General features: G+C 50.4%; 1 protein-coding gene across 2 annotated transcripts in view; it reads left to right on the top strand.

Moving 5' to 3' along the window:
* Window positions 1-15563, top strand: part of SEZ6 (seizure related 6 homolog) — a 33767-nt gene extending 18204 nt beyond the window's left edge. Inside the window, exons 9-15 of one of the 2 annotated variants that reach the window (XM_063295141.1) lie at window positions 573-767; window positions 11079-11270; window positions 11541-11738; window positions 13408-13446; window positions 13709-13829; window positions 13927-14029; window positions 15316-15563. In XM_063295141.1, coding sequence (XP_063151211.1) covers window positions 573-767; window positions 11079-11270; window positions 11541-11738; window positions 13408-13446; window positions 13709-13829; window positions 13927-14029; window positions 15316-15348 — 881 coding nt within the window. In that variant the 3' untranslated portion in view covers window positions 15349-15563. The remainder of the gene's footprint in view (window positions 1-572; window positions 768-11078; window positions 11271-11540; window positions 11739-13407; window positions 13447-13708; window positions 13830-13926; window positions 14030-15315) is intronic. The other variant, XM_063295132.1, reaches the window with a different exon arrangement.
* Window positions 15564-16420: the final 857 nt, after the last annotated feature.

Genomic DNA, 16420 nt, shown 5'->3' with positions numbered 1-16420 from the left:
ATCCTGTGACAGCAGCCAAAGGGAATGAAGAGGTGACCAATGGCTGCTATAAAGGGCCCTTCTGAGCAGGTGTACATCGTCCAGACTGGGCTCGGAACTGAACTAACCCGGCAGATCTCTGCTTTTCACTCAAGGCCGTCAAACCGATCAGTTAAATTCTGCCCCAGTAATTGTTGCTTCCATTTTTGGGGTTCGCTAGCCCCTCCGAGTGGCAGTGAAGAAAAAAAATGATGTTGCCGTGAAATGCAGCGAGAAGGAAGTGGAAGGAGAGATTCAAGTGCCCCTCTGGCCTCTAAACCAGCGTTTCTCAATCTTGGCCACTTGAAGATGGGCGGACTTCAACTCCCAGAATTCCCCAGCCAGCCCTGCTGGCTGTGGACTTCTGGGAGTTGAAGTCCGCCCATCTTCAAGTGGCCAAGGTTGAGAAACGCTGCTTAGACCAATGGCTAGGTATTGCCTCCAGCACCAGGGACAGCATATCCTCAAGACACGGTGCAACCGACGCACCCTGCTGAGCCGCCCCCCTTGCCAGGCTGGCCTCCAATGCTCCTTCCACCCTTCTTCCCTGGCAGAGGTGCCCCGTAACGACACCTGCCCTGAGCTCCCTGAAATCCCCAACGGCTGGAAGACCGCCTCCCACCCAGAGCTGACCCATGGGGCCGTGGTCACCTACCACTGCTATCCCGGCTACGAGCTGGTGGGCACCGAGCTCCTGATGTGCCACTGGGACCTGATGTGGAGTGGGGACCCGCCGTCCTGCCAGAGAGGTAAGTAGCAGCTCTGGGGCCGGGAGGTGGACCTTGGGTCCCAGGCTTTTGTGCCCACCTGGCAGGGAAGGGGAGGGGGAAAGAAAGAAAGAGAAAGAAAGTAAAGGAAGGGAGAAGGGGAAAAGGAAGGAAGGAGGGAGGGAGGGAGGGAGGGAGGGAAAGAGAAAAAGAAAAGGAGTAGGGAGAAGGGGGAGGGGGAGGGGAAAGAAAGAAAAAGTAATGAAAGGGAGAAGGGAGAAGGAAGGAGGGGGAAAGAAGACTAGCACGGAACAGAAGACTCTTACTGTCATTCCATCATACACCAAGGTGCACATCAAAATGAAATTTCGTTGCAATTGGCTCACAAAAAATAATTCTTTACCATTCCACTCCCCTAATCTTTATTTATTTATTTGTTTGTTTATCATATTTTTATCACCGCCCATCTCCCCCACATGGGGGACCCTAATCATTATCCTTAATAAATATCACGGTCCTACATACAACATGTACCACCATGAAACAAGAGGGGATTATTAAGAGTTCAGGAGTCTAATAGCCCAGGGGACGGACAGACGGACAGACAGAAAAAGAAAAGGGGGAGGGGGAAAGAGGAGGGAGAGAGGGAGGAAGGAAAAGGGGGAGGGGAGGGGAGCAGACGGATGCTCTGTCTCCAGACAAAAATTACAAGCTACCCCGCTTTTCCAAGAGAAAATTTTCCATTATAAGTAATTTTTGTACTCCTGATGGGACTGTGTCTTTAATTTACTTTAAGATTGTTCGCTGCCCAGTCATTTCCTGAGATGCCACACAATTGAACAAACAAGCAAACAGATAAAGGCTTTGATCACGTGGTTGGGCCACCATCTTGACTTCTTGGACCCCTGCTCCAGAGAAGCTCCCTCTGGGTTCCCCACGCCATCAGCTGCATCGGGGAATCGTGATGGAGCCTGAGCAATGGGGGGGGTCTGTGTGTGATGGGGAACACACAGCTGATGGTTCTCGCACCTCCCTTCTGCTGTTTAGCAACAATGAAGTGAAAAAGGCTTAAAAAGGCTTTAAAATGGACCAGATTTTTTTGGGGGGGCGACATGCCACCTTGTTTCTAACCTGCCCTTGATTTCCCAGGAAAAAGCTCCCACATTTTAAAATAGCAGAAGGGGAGGCTGAGCCAGCCCCTTGTCCTCTCAGAGCAGCAAAACTGGATGTTGATTGACAGCTGTCTCTTTCCAGCCTCCCTGGCGTGTCCTGGAGCTCAACCTGGCTTAGATTCTCCATGCATAAGAAGGAAGAGCTAGGAGCCAAATGGCACAAGGACAGAGAGAATAGCAGATGCATCCAAGGGGTGGCCAGATTTCCTAAAAGCCACACAGTTTGGAAACCTGTGAGACAAACCCATGGCATTGTTTTGGGTGTGTCACGAGCTCCCCCTGCTGGCAGATGAGAGGATCATTGTTAAGTTTGGAATAGCAGAAAGGGCTTTTCGAAAACAAGGCTCTCCTCATCCAGATTTCTGGCCAGCCAAATTGGGTATATATTTTTAATTTTTAATTTTAAAATTTAAAATTTTATTTTTAACATAAAATGTTTATACATTGCCCTTCACTCCTCATATGTCAGGGCAGTGCACAGCATATATGAATAAAAAGGTTGTTCATATGTATTTGCTAAAGCCTGATCCTGCTATTCCTTTCCAGACAGGGGTGTTGGGCAGGGAGGGTTAGAAAAAGTCCAGATGCTGAAGGAATCCCACTTTTTCTAATGTGTGTCACAACACACATAAAAAAGGGGCTGTGCTTCAATCCCACCAGGGGTGTCTGCGGACAGCCCTGATTTCAGGGCAAGCAACCCTATACAAAGTGCCAAAAAGGAGTAAGAAATAGCAAACTAGAGAATTGGAAAGGAAAAGGAAATATAAACGGTCAGGTTTCACATCTGCTGTTTATCAGGGAAGTGGCTTTGGAGTCAGGCTGCTGCTTTGTGCTAGGCCTGAGGTTGCTCTTCAGAGCTGGTCTGGAAGCCAACTTGGTAACTGACTTTACTTCCCTAAGACTGCCTGCGTTCAGCGTAACATAATGCCGCCCCGCATCAGGGGCCACCGCATGGTTGACCTTCCTCGTGCACCCCAGGAGTGAATGAGAAAGGCAAAACGCACTGGGCAGAAAACGTAAAGGAGTAAGTTTTAGAACAGTGGACAAGCTAAATCCACCATTGTCCTCCAGGGTGGATAAACTCCCCAAATTAAGAACAGAGGGACCGTAGCAAATGAGTTGCCTGTGTGGGGCCAATTACGTTGGACAAGCTGGGCATTTGCAGAATGAAAGAGGAAGAAAGGAACTTGAGGCTTGCCAACTTTGCTAAATGCCCATCACAGGGCAACAGTGACCGAATAGGCCAAGAACACCAGGATCCTGACCAATGACATTTTTCTTTTAATCCATTCAATCATGTCCGATTCTCAGAGACTGCCTGGACAAGTCCCATACGGCAATGTTTCCCAGAACTATTAGGGAGCGAAAGGAAATGTATGAACATCCAAACAGTTGACGCACGTGGCAGTTAGTGACTGAGAGCTGCCTGAACACGGGCAGGATGGAGAAGGCTCTGATGTCAGTTGCCAAGCTTGCTAGGGAAACGTCTGCATGTCTTCATTGCCGTATAGCCTGACCCAAAAGCCATTTGGTTCACCAATGTCAAAAAACACAGCTAATGCCACTCGCTATCCCGCTGCGTCCCTTTCCGTTCTTGCTTGCACTGGATTCATTCACCGTGTCGTCTGTGGCTCTGCGCTGCTCATTAAGCTTCCATCCGTCTCCGCTGGGGGAAACTCATCAGCTCCATCCAGCCGTGTCTCCCCCTTCCTCTCCACCCACCCATTCCCTCTGCCTTCAGACATTCTCTTTTGGTGACGTATTTCTTACGTTTCTTCCTTCCACATTCATCTGGTACACATTCCCTTTTGGCCTTCTCTTGTCTGGTTTTATCACGTGCATAAAAGTGCACCAACCCCATCACCCCAACCCCGCTGCCTCCAACTTACTTCAATATTTCTCTTTTGAGACCCAACTCTCATTTCCATATAAATTCACAATTATTTTCACTTCTTCTGCCCAACATTCAGCCCCACCAACAAACCCCATTGTTGTTGTTTATTCGTTCAGTCGCTTCCGACTCTTCGTGACTTCATGGACCAGCCCACGCCAGAGCTTCCTGTCGGTCGTCCACACCCCCAGCTCCCCCAGGGACGAGCCCGTCATCTCCAGAATATCATCCATCCACCTTGCCCTTGGTCGGCCCCTCTTCCTTTTGCCTTCCACTCTCCCCAGCATCAGCATCTTCTCCAGGGTGTCCTGTCTTCTCATTATGTGGCCAACATATTTCAGTTTTGCCTTTAATATCATTCCCTCAAGTGAGCAGTCTGGCTTTATTTCCTGGAGGATGGACTGGTTGGATCTTCTGGCAGTCCAAGGCACTCTCAGAATTTTCCTCCAACACCACAGTTCCAAAGCATCGATCTTCCTTCTCTCAGCCTTCCTTATGGTCCAGCTCTCGCAGCCATATGTCACTACGGGGAACACCACTGCTTTAACTATGCGGACCTTTGTTGTCAGTGTGATGTCTCTGCTCTTAACTATTTTATCGAGATTTGTCATTGCTCTTCTCCCAAGGATTAAGCGTCTTCTGATTTCCTGACTGCAGTCAGCATCTGCAGTAATCTTTGCACCTAGGAATACAAAGTCTTTCACTGCTTCTACATTTTCTCCCTCTATTTGCCAGTTATCAATCAAGCTGGTTGCCATAATCTTGGTTTTTTTGAGGTTTAGCTGCAAGCCAGCTTTTGCACTTTCTTCTTTCACCTTCATCATAAGGCTCCTCAGTTCCTCTTCACTTTCAGCCATCAAAGTGGTATCATCTGCATATCTGAGATTGTTAATGTTTCTTCCAGAGATTTTAACTCCAGCCTTGGATTCCTCAAGGCCAGCTTGTCGCATGATGTGTTCTGCGTACAAGTTGAATAGGTAGGGTGAGAGGATACAGCCCTGCCGTACTCCTTTCCCAATCTTAAACCAGTCCGTTGTTCCGTGGTCTGTTCTTACTGTTGCTACTTGGTCGTTATACAGATTCTTCAGGAGGCAGACAAGATGACTTGGTATCCCCATACCACTAAGAACTTGCCACAATTTGTTATGGTCCACACAGTCAAAGGCTTTAGAATAGTCAATAAAACAGAAATAGATGTTTTTCTGAAACTCCCTGGCTTTTTCCATTATCCAGTGGATATTGGCAATTTGGTCCCTAGTTCCTCTGCCTTTTCTAAACCCAGCTTGTACATCTGGCAATTCTCGCTCCATGAACTGCTGAAGTCTACCTTGCAGGATCTTGAGCATTACCTTACTGGCATGTGAAATGAGTGCCACTGTTCGATCGTTTGAAGATTCTTTAGTGTTCCCCTTTTTTGGTATGGGGATGTAAGTTGATTTTTTCCAGTCTGATGGCCATTCCTGTGTTTTCCAAATTTGCTGGCATATAGCATGCATTACCTTGACAGCATCATCTTGCAAGATTTTGAACAGTTCAGCTGGGATGCCGTCGTCTCCTGCTGCCTTGTTATTAGCAATGCTTCTTAAGGCCCACTCAACCTCACTCTTCAGGATGTCTGGCTCTAGCTCACTGACCGCACCATCAAAGCTATCCCCGATATTGTTATCCTTCCTATACAGGTCTTCTGTATATTCTTGCCACCTTTTCTTGATCTCTTCTTCTTCTGTTAGGTCCTTGCCATCTTTGTTTTTGATCATACCCATTTTGGCCTGGAATTTACCTCCGATGTTTCTAATTTTCTGGAAGAGGTCTCTTGTCCTTCCTATTCTATTGTCTTCTTCCACTTCCGCGCATTGCTTGTTTAAAAATCATTCCTTATCTCTTCTGGCTAACCTCTGGAATTTTGCATTCAATTGGGCATATCTCCCCCTATCACTGTTGCCTTTTGCTTTCCTTCTTTCTTGGGCTACTTCTAGTGTCTCAGCAGACAGCCATTTTGCCTTCTTGGTTTTCTCTTTCTTTGGGATGTATTTTGTTGCCGCCTCCTGAACAATATTGCGGACTTCTGTCCATAGTTCTTCCGGGACCTTATCTACTAAGTCCCGTCCCTTAAATCTATTCTTCACCTCCACTGCATATTCCTCAGGAATATTAGTGAGCTCATATCTAGCTGATCTGTGGGTCTTCCCTAATCTCTTGAGTCTGATCCTAAATTGTGCAAGAAGAAGTTCGTGATCTGAACTACAGTCAGCTCCAGGTCTTGTTTTTACCGACTGTATAGATGTCCGCCACCTTTGGCTGCAAAGGATGTAGTCAATCTGATTTTGGTGTTGGCCATCTGGTGAAGTCCACGTATAAAGCCGTCTCTTAGGTTCCTGGAAGAGAGTGTTTGTTATGCAGAGTGAGTTGTCTTGGCAAAACTCTATCAGCCTATGTCCTGCTTCGTTTTGTTCTCCCAGGCCATGCTTACCTGTCATTCCAGGTGTCCTTTGACTGCCCACCTTAGCATTCCAGTCTTCCGTGATGAAAATAACATCTCTTTTAGGCGTGTTGTCCAGCAGGTGCTGCAGATCCTCATAGAACTGCTCTACTTCAGCTTCTTCAGCATCTGTGGTTGGGGCGTATATTTGGATCACTGTGATGTTAGAGGGCTTGCCCTGAATTCGAATTGAGATCGTTCTATCGTTTTTTGGGTTGTATCCAAGCACTGCTTTAGCCACTTTACTATTAATTATGAAGGCTACTCCATTTCTTCTGTGGTCCTCTTGTCCACAGTAGTAGATCTGGTGGTCATTTGATGTGAAGTGGCCCATTCCAGGCCATTTCAGTTCACTGACGCCCAAAATGTCTATCTTTAATCTTGACATCTCACCAATAACCACATCTAATTTGCCCTGGCTCATAGATCTTACCTTCCAGGATCCAATGGCGTGTTGATCCTTAGAACATCGGATTTGCCGTTCACCACCAGCACCGTCGGCCGCTAGCCGTCCTTTCGGCTTTGAGCTAGCTGCCTCATCACATCTGGGGCTAGTCGAGCTCATCCTCCGTTCCTCCCCGGTAGCATTTTGACCATCTTCCGACCTGGGGGTCTCATCTTCCGATGGTATACCGACATATCTCTGGTTGTACTGATCCATTTAGTTTTCACGGCAAGAATACTGGGGTGGGTTGCCATTACCTTCCCCAGGGGTCGCCTTTAGTCTGACCTCTCTGTCATGACCTTCCCGTCTTGGGTGGCCCTTCACGGTTTAGCTCACGGCATCATTGAGGTGCTCAAGCTCCAGCACCACGACAAGGTAACGATCCTTTGCTGAAGAACAAACCCCATACTATCTACTTATTTTTCTATAGCATTTTCTCATCTTAAAATATCTCCAGCCCTTTTCTCGTCTTTAGTAAACGTTCCGTCAAGGTACACAAATCCATCTGCTTGCTCTATTTTTTTCACCATTTATGGGTAACTTGCAATAATTCCTTCCATTTTCCATGTCAAGCACAACTGCCTTGATCTTTAATACATTTGTTTTCAGTTTCATGTGCTTGGTTGTATCCTATAATCTACCTAACTGCAGATCTTTTGAGTTTTCAGCCAGCAACGTGGCATCCTCTGCAGGTGAAAATATGTGTACAATTACATCCCATAATATGAGGGGAGATGGGGTGGGTTGGAGCCCAGAGAAGTACATTCTCAACTGTCACCCCTCTCCTTGGCGTTCTATAAAATGGTAAACACAGACCTCTTCAGGGTGTTCAGGTCTGCTTGACAGTAGCAGCAATGTTAATTAATGATTTTTATTGATTTAATGGTTTGGTTTTATGAGTATACAGTTGCTTTGTTACATTATATTGCGTAATGCTAGCTGGAATCCTGAAAATAGGCAGCACACAAATGTTTGCAAACAATTAAGTCATTGTCCCCATACAAATTGTCCTTATACAAATATCCACAAATACACTAGCAACCCAGGGGACATTGCCTCTTCGTGTCTGTCTTCTTGTTCAGCGTTGAAGTGCTCCCTAAGCAATCCGCTTATTCCTACATGCACTTTACTTCCGTCATGTATTGCCTTCATCGTGTCAGCACCCAACCTTCAAGGCCACCTCTATGCAAAATATTCCACAGTTCAAGCCCATTCGTACACTTTTTCTAAATCCACAAATGTACGATAAACCTTTTCTCATTTTTCAGTGACCTGCAGAAGAGCAAAATCCGGTCTGCTTACCCATTAGCATAAAGCCACCAGGTACTTCCCCAGTGTTGTCCTCTGTGGCCCATTGAACCGGTTCACTCAGAAATTTTCACTCAGAGCTCTTTCCAGGCACATTTAACAAACAAATCCCCTGTAGCTGTTGCGTTGACTCTTGCGCCTTTTCCCTCTGTCTGGGGGAACAGCAACCCCATTCTTCCAATCGTCTGGCACAGATGCAGCCTTCAGGCACAAATGAAACAACTCACAGGGTGATTCCACATGCAGATAACATCCATAATTTAATATTTCTTCAGTTGCACAGGTATTCCTGCAGCCATACCACTTGTTGACATTCTCACAGCATTTATTACTTCCATTTCGTCATTTTGGACTGTAACTTTAATAGCATCTTTCAGTTCTGTTTTTGAATCTACCTCCATTGTTCCCATACAAATTTATAAGATCCTCCTTCCAGCATTCCCTCACTTCGGTTTTATTACCCCAAATCATTTCCTCACTTTTATCGGTAGTCCTCGCTTAACAAGTGTTCATTTAGCAACTCTCCGGAGTTACGATGGCACTGAAAAAAAGACTTATGGCCATTCCTTGCATTTATTGCTGTCGCGGCATCCTGGAAGTCACGTGATCAAAATTCAGGCACTTGGCAACCAGCTCACATTTACGACGGTTGCAGCATCCTTGGTTACACGATCGCCATTTTCGACCTTCCCAGCTGGCTTCCGATAAGCAAAATCAACAGGGAACCTCGTCATTTGCTTAATGATTGTGTGGTTCGATTAACAATCATGTGATTCGTTTAACAGTTGCAATGATTTGCTTAACAACCACCACAAAATGGTCATAAAATCGGGTCCGGATTCGCTTAACAACCGCATTGCTTAGCAACTTAAATTCCAGTCCCAATTGTGGTCGTTAAGCGAGGACTACCTGTATTTTTCATTCTGCTCTCTCTGCCCTTTTCACCCACTTTGCTTCTCCCAATTTTTAAAATTTCCGTCAAAACCACTCTGCATATTCTAATCTTGCCTGTTCCTTGCTCTGACTACACTCTTTGCAACAGTCTTCTTCTCTTTCTGATACATGGTATAACATCTTTATTTCTGCAGAAATCTTCAGCATGTGCACTTATTCTCACCTGCAGCCTCTTCCCCTTCGTTCCGCCAGGCACCATCTTCCCATCAGCGCAGCTCCACGCGTGGCCCTCAGCCACATCCTGCTTTCCAACTCTGTTCCGAGCAGCTCCCACCTCTTCTTACCTCCTCCCTCCGTTCATCCTGCTGGAACGTTAATCCATCACGTACTTTTTCATACAGGACTTCTTCCTCTTCATTCAGTGCTCCTGCTATCGCTTTCTTTAGGCATGATGGCAGTCTTCCCATCCCTGAAGGGCTGCCACGGGGAAGAGGGCACCGATCTGTTCTCCCTGGCACCCGGGGTGGGACAAGGAGCCATGGGTGGGAGCTGTCTGAGGGAGGTCCAACCCGGAAACGAGGAGGGATCTCCTGGCAGCGAGAACTGTGAAGCAGTGGGACGGCTGGCCTCCCGGAGTGGTGGGTGCTCCATCGCTGGAGGTTCTCAGGGAGAGACGGGACAGCCATTGGTCCGAGATGGTGTGAGGACCCCTGCCTTGGGCAGGGGGCTGGGCTGGAATGGTGGAGTTTTTAAAGGTTAGTAAAAGAACTCCAAGCAACTAACGACAATCTTGCGAAGTAGAAGCATGAACCAAAAGAGAACTTGCACATTAAGCTTAATTACGTTCAGAAATAAATTCAGTCTTCACACTGTAGTCAGATGAAGAAAACAGAGATAGCTTTCTTTTATTCAGTAGGTCTGGATACAGGCAGGTTCACAGTAGAAAGCACTTACTCATTGCTGGGTGATGACAAAGGGGAGAGCTGCATTCTTCTGCAGCTCTTCTTGCTTGCATGTCTGCCCACAAGGTAATGGAGACTGTTAATCCCCAAGCCCAAGAAGGAGGAGGAAGTGGAAATCAGGTGACCCATGTGACATCCCACAAGCACAATAGAGATGTGTTTGCTAGAGAGACCCTCTTATGCTTATGAGACAATGCTGAGTTGATCCCTGATAATTCCAACATTAAAGACCTCCAAGGTCCCTTCCAAACCAAGGATTCTGTCTTTCCTTTTCTGTCATGTCATTTGTTCCTCAAGATTTATTCTTCACACTATCAAATAACTGTCTGTCCCCCACTCACCACCTCTCTTCACCCTTGTGTCCTCCATCAGGTCTCTCACTTTCATCAGAAACTATCATATCAATCACACCATCATGGCTGCCATCTTGACCTTTTTGACCATACCCCATGGAAACCCCTGCGTGGGGGGAATTCCACTTCCAGACTTCCCAGTCCTCCATGCCAAGTCCTGGCATCTTCTCCAGTTCTGCTACCCAGAGATCAGAGTGGAGATCGGAGGCCACTGAACGCAGCATCTCGGCTTCCAGAATAGGTGGCCTGCCACAGAGGGCACCACGCTGGATGGAATGAATTGTCCCTAGATGTGGGAATCAAGTCATTTCCACCCACAATGCAGCCTCTGCAGAGCATGAACGCTGTCTTGGGGAAGGCGGTGGGATGAGGCAGCCGTCCTCTTCAGTGGGCATGTTTGGGATCTGAGCTGCTGTCCACGCAGTCTTGCAAGGGGGCTGCTGGTGGCCGCTGTGAGACTAGATCAGATGAGCCATTATCCAGCATCGTTGCTCTTCACCTTTTTTATTGCCAGAAAAAGTATCTTTGGCAGAACTGAATTCCTGTCGAATATAGAAATAAATCTCCCAGTCTTTTCTTTTCTTTTCTTTTCTTTCTTGACACATTTATATGGCCACCCATCTCACTGACCGTGATTCTGGACAGCGTACAACCAACAATTAAAACTATGTCACAACTATTAAAACACTTTTTAAAGAACAAGATTGGGGTGTGCAGCATTTTACATTTCCTGTGCAAAAGGCTTCTGGGGATAGACCCCTCCTGATTAGGCAGAGGCCTGCCTCCCTGCCCTGGGGTCTCTCCCCACTTGCCTGCCGATCCATCAGTTCCTTCTTTCTCTCTCCCCAGTGACCACTTGTCCAGACCCCGGGGATGTGGACCACAGCCGGCGGCTGGTCTCTGCCAACAAATTCCCCGTCGGCTCCACCATCCAGTTCCTCTGCGATAAAGGCTACGTCCTGGCGGGGAGTGGGGAGATCGTCTGCCACGACCGACAGGCCGGGGGGCCTAAATGGAGTGGCCGCCTCCCCAAGTGCCTCCGTAAGCCATTCAGAGCAGCCACGTAGGAACGCGTGAGACTAGGAGGTGGGCAGAAGCCGTGGCCTTGCGCCTGTGTGATGACCAAGGCCCTTGAGAGCCCAGGCGCCAAAGAAACAGCCACTTGTTTACTCGGGTCATTTTCTAGATGCCGAAGCTGTTGCTCCTGTGGCAGGCTAAAAATCTAAGAGCAAATGGGCAAAGTCAGTAACAAATCAGAAAGGACAGGCGGGCAGGAAGCGGGCTCACCCCCTGGCGTTCTGCTTCTTCCAGCTGAGGTCTACGAACCCTGTCGCAATCCGGGTGGACCCGAGCACGGCACTCAGCACCCCGAAAAGCGCCTCTACCAGGCTGAGGCCACCCTGCGTTTCTCCTGTGCCACCGGCTTCCTGCTGCTGGGCAACACTGTCCTCCGCTGCCTGCCTGGGCACCCCTCACGCTGGAGCGGCCCTCCCCCGCTCTGCAAAGCCGGTCAGTCTCAGGGCTCCCTGGGGGATCAGGGCCCCGTGTTGGCTGCCCATGTAAGGAGGGGACATGTGGCCACCTCTCCAGAGTCCTCTGCACAGTGTGGACAGACCCCATGTATTAAAGGGGGGTCTTCAGTTGCATGGGTCTGCCAAACTCGTACCAGCATCAGAGTCCTGGCTAGGGAGGCTTTTAAAAGGAGGCCGGTCAGTCGCCTTTCCCCAAAATTGATTTTCCTGCATGTTGTAGATGGTTGGACAATACATAGCCATCAGTTCAAGCAGTGTTTCTCGACCTTGGCCGCTTTAAGAGGGGTGGACTTCCAACTCCCAGAATTCCCCAGCCAGCAAGGCTGGCTGGGGAATTCTGGGAGTTGAAGTCCATCCCTCTTAAAGCGGCCAAGGTCGAGAAAACTGGACTAGATGATGGATCTGGTCTCGTCCAGTTCTACAATGTTGTGATTCCAAGGTTGGCATTTCTGGATGAAAGGCATTGGCCCTTTCGGTGGTGGCACCACCGACTGAGAGTTTTCCCCTTCCCCGTGAAACTTGAGATGCTTTCTCGCTTCTGTGTTTGAACAGTTTTTATCCAAGTGCATTTCACAATTGCCTCCAGACCCACTTCCCCAGTCTTCAGTTTACCATGACTGATGGCCTTGAAATGGTTCCCCGTCCCTCCCCCAAATGTGACCCAGCAGCTCCCATTAAACCAACTTTCAGAGCGAAGAGGCAAAAGGAACAGATGTGATTGGACTTGCCTTCCTTAGCGATGCCTTCCACTTTCTGCAAAGAGGAAGCAGGGTGACAGGAAGCCAGCAGGATGTGGCTGATGAAACTGGGGTTCCCCCACCACAAACCCAATTACCCAGACCCATAAAATCTGGCACGGAAGGAAACGGAGCTATTGGGTGGCAGGAGACACATGGCTGACCGTGGTTGATGGCAAGGGTTGGTGGGGCAGTTAATCCTTCCCAAAGCACCATTCCCCCAGCCCCTAATGCCACTTGCTGCATGTTGAGGAGGGGCCACAGGTACACAGAGCAGGATGGCTGCAGTGCATTTAAATAAAACGAACAAATCCTTGCCGGGACCTCTGCCTTTTCCCCATCGAAGCCGAAACAAGGACTTTAATTGGGGGAGGGGGGAGTGTATGGTAGCAAAAGGGAATCCCTGCTCCCCCACTTCCATCACAGCCCCTACTAAAGGGGTACCCCTTGCGGCTGCTTGAAAATCTTTTCCAAAGCGGCCCTGCCGGTGTCCCCTTCCCTGCGAGCCCTTGGCCCTAACCGGGGCTAGGCAGCGCTAAGCATCCTTCAGCATCCTGCAGACTCTGGTTGGAAAAGATTGGGGGGTGGGTGGCAGCTGGAGAAATGACTGGGCTGACCAGGTCGAGCAGGTGGGGGTAGGGCATGGGCATGGTCTAGGACAAGGTTTCTCAACCTTGGCCACTTTAAGGCTGGCTAGGGGATTCTGGGAGTTGAAGTCCACACATCTTAAAGTGGCCAAGATTGAGAAACCCTGGCCTAGGGTACTGAGGGACAGCTGTCACCAGCAGGAGATTTCCGGGCTGTGAGAATCTCTTTGGGAATAGCTCCTGCATTTTCCAACCTCAAAACCTTCCCTTCCTGCCAGCTTGCAACCCTCCACTGTAACGCCACCTCCTGCTTCTCTTGCAGCCTCCAGGGATGAGTTTTATGCCAACCCCAACCTGGACGGTAAGACTGGGAGGCCCTTAAGGACTGCCTTTGCCCGCCCTGCCGCCTAGAGGGCACCAACCGTGTTCTGCCCAGGGGGGTCTGCTGGGTGGCAATGGTGCAGTTGAACCCCTCCTGTTTTTGCCCCCTTGCCTCTTCCAACCGCCCTATGGACACCCCTGCTGGTGCCCCACAAGCCAACTGGGGTGCTGCTCCCTCCCCCTCCCTCCTCACTTCAGGTGCCCCCAGCACTGAGCCTCCCCTTCGCTCCCTTTCCCTGCAGCGGTGGCCAAGGGGGTGCCAGGCCGGGACCTGTTACAAGGATCCAGTGTGGCTTTTGCCATCTTCCTGCCGGTGGCTGCCGTCGGGCTCCTCCTGGGCACCACCTACCTGTGCATCTCCAGGTGAGCTGCGGTGGCTGGGCGGGACAGCTGACCCAAGGGGGGACGCATCCCCCTGCGGGTCCTGACCCCCGTCTCTCCCTCCTCTCTGGCCCGCCAGGCATCAGGGGAAACCGTCACTGCCTCTGCCCCTCTCAACCTCGCAGCCCTATGACCACATCACGGGCGAAGAGGCCTTCAACAGTTCCGCCTACGAGACCGGAGTAAGTGGCCGCCTTGTCCTCTCCTGGCCGCGCCCAATGGTGGGACAGGAGGGCCAGCCGGGGCGGGGGAGCCTAGGAGCCAAAGCTCGCCTCCTCAGCCTGCTGTCCTCCGGGGGTGACGAACTGCAACATCCATCAGCCCCAGCCACCAGGCTCAACAGAGCTGGTTGGGAAAACCCTCCATGCCATCCTGTGAAAAGCTTCTCCAGAAGTGGATTGGGTTCATGTCCTGATCGGTCCTTGATTTATTTGCATTCCGCCCCATTGTGACTCTTCTAGCCACCGAGAAGGGGCTTGAAGCCATCCGAAACCTTCAAGGCCATCTCTGTGTGGCAATCGAAGTGCAGAGGCTGCCTTAGAAGGTGCCAAGCTCTTTTAAGCAGCCACAGAGTCCTCCCTTCTCCAATGTGGTGGCACCTGCCCGTGCGGCTGCCAGGGAAATTTAAATTCCCTCTGGGGCAGGAAACATGCAAGGCAGCAGCTCTTTTTTAGGGGAAAGAGAAAGAGGCTGGAAAGAGGCCGAGATTCCCAGGGTCCAAACCAGGATCAAAGGACCGGGAGCAAGGATGAGGCCCTGGAGAGCAGGCAAAGAGGCTGCCAGCTGGGCAGAGAATCCAAGTGTGGATCCTTGGATCTCTGGACAAACTAGTCAAACTGTGGGGCCTAGGGACAGCCACCCAGCAGGATCCTCACACCGTGGCGGTGGCTTGCCACCAGGCTGGCCACTTTCAAAGCGGGATCGTTGCTTGGCAGAGCTCCAGGAGCGGGGGCAGGGGAGCCCAAGCACACTTGCCGCTGGGAAGTGGGGAATTTGGCCCCTGGAAGGCTGGCTGTGCACTTGAGAAGAAGACAGGGTTTGTGGAGAGAGCGTGCTCCTCTCCGTAGGTCGGTGTTGCTCAGCCTTAGTGACTTGAAGATGTCTGGACTTCAACTCCCAGAATTCCCCTCCCAGAATTCTGGGAGTTGAAGTCCAGACATCTTCAATTCACTGAGGTTGAGAAACACTGCTCTAGGGATTAATGGCGGGGATTTGGTGCCCGGGCATCACCTGGCCAAGGAATAAGAGGCATTGCCCACCAAGGGCAGATTTCTGCTTCAAAGTTGGAAGGGGCTTTAATCTTTGGCGTGCTCCTGCCCCCTTGCAGGGCCCGCAGGGAGCCACTGAAGACCACCCCAAGTTGGGGAGACCCACAGTCTGCCTTGGTGAAAGGGGCCACCTTCCTTAGTCCTTTGGGGGTGGCTGGGAGCCCTCGAAAACAGACTTCCAATGGCCCAACCCTCTGCAGGCTTTTTTCTCCGCAGGAGATGCCGGCGTATGAAGTCTCCATCTAGGGCGGATGCTGCCCTCAAGGGGGGAGCCGGAGGGGCAGGCCCTACCCACCCCCGAAAGGCTGCCGCTCTCCAGCGACCTTCCCTTCCACGGCTGACTCTCTGCACTGAGAAAGGACTTGTAAATACCTCCCAGCCTCTCCGCGCAGCAGACTTTCCAGGGACAAGACAAGACAGCCACGCAGCCAGCATGCCGCTGGTGGATGGTGCATCCCCCCTCCCCCCTCCCCCTCCCTCCAGGACTCCCATCCTCAGGGCCCCAGGGGTGCCACTGCAACATCAGCCCCAAACCCTTCCTCGGCTGGGCAGGTCTCACGTTCCACCGCCCCACCTCCTTGCTGGGATGCTCCCCACACCTTCCCTCGAGGCCCCCCTAGAAATGCCCCTCTAGAGCCATGGCTGACTGGAGGCATCTCCTGGGCAGTCCTCAGTGACCACAGCCGGATCCCCAAACCCAGGACGAGACTTCCAAACCGCCTGCCCCAAACAAGGTTTCCCAAGAGCTGGGGCTTCCTGCAAGCGAGGCGCTTTGTCACCTGAAGTTCTGTGCAGACCGATTCTGCCTTTGCACCAGCCATTCCACAGGGCTGTCAACAGGTGTCCCTGAAAGCAAAACACAAGCCTGGGTTTGCCTACCCAGGGGCGGGGTGTGGGGAAAGAATCACGCAGAATTGCTGAAATATCCCCCTTTTTCTTTTTTGAAAGAAGGCTGGTGATGGTTTCTCAGACTTCAGAGTCAATCATGTACTGCATTTCCAGGAAGAGATGCACCTTCCCCTGATCCAAGAAGCTGAGCAGGCATGGTCCTGGTTGATGCATGGATAGGAGACCACTGGGAAATCCCAAGTTGGACCGGGTTAGTAAATGGATAGGAAATCACCAGGAAATCCCCGGCTGGGGGCTAGACTGAGAAAACCAGGGAAATTCCCCAAAGAAGGCAGTGGCAAGCTGAGAAAACTTGACAGGCATGAAGTCAGCAAGAGCCCTGTTCAACTGCTGTGATTGCCCCTCTCTCCTGGCCAGGCTGGAAGGGTACGAAACATCTCAAGTGGAGCATAGCAG

Source organism: Candoia aspera, chromosome 1 (genome assembly GCF_035149785.1).
Source record: "Candoia aspera isolate rCanAsp1 chromosome 1, rCanAsp1.hap2, whole genome shotgun sequence".
NCBI classification, from domain to species: Eukaryota; Metazoa; Chordata; class Lepidosauria; order Squamata; family Boidae; genus Candoia; species Candoia aspera.
The sequence above is the reverse complement of the archived record's forward strand: the minus strand, read 5'-3'. Positions and strand labels throughout refer to the sequence as shown.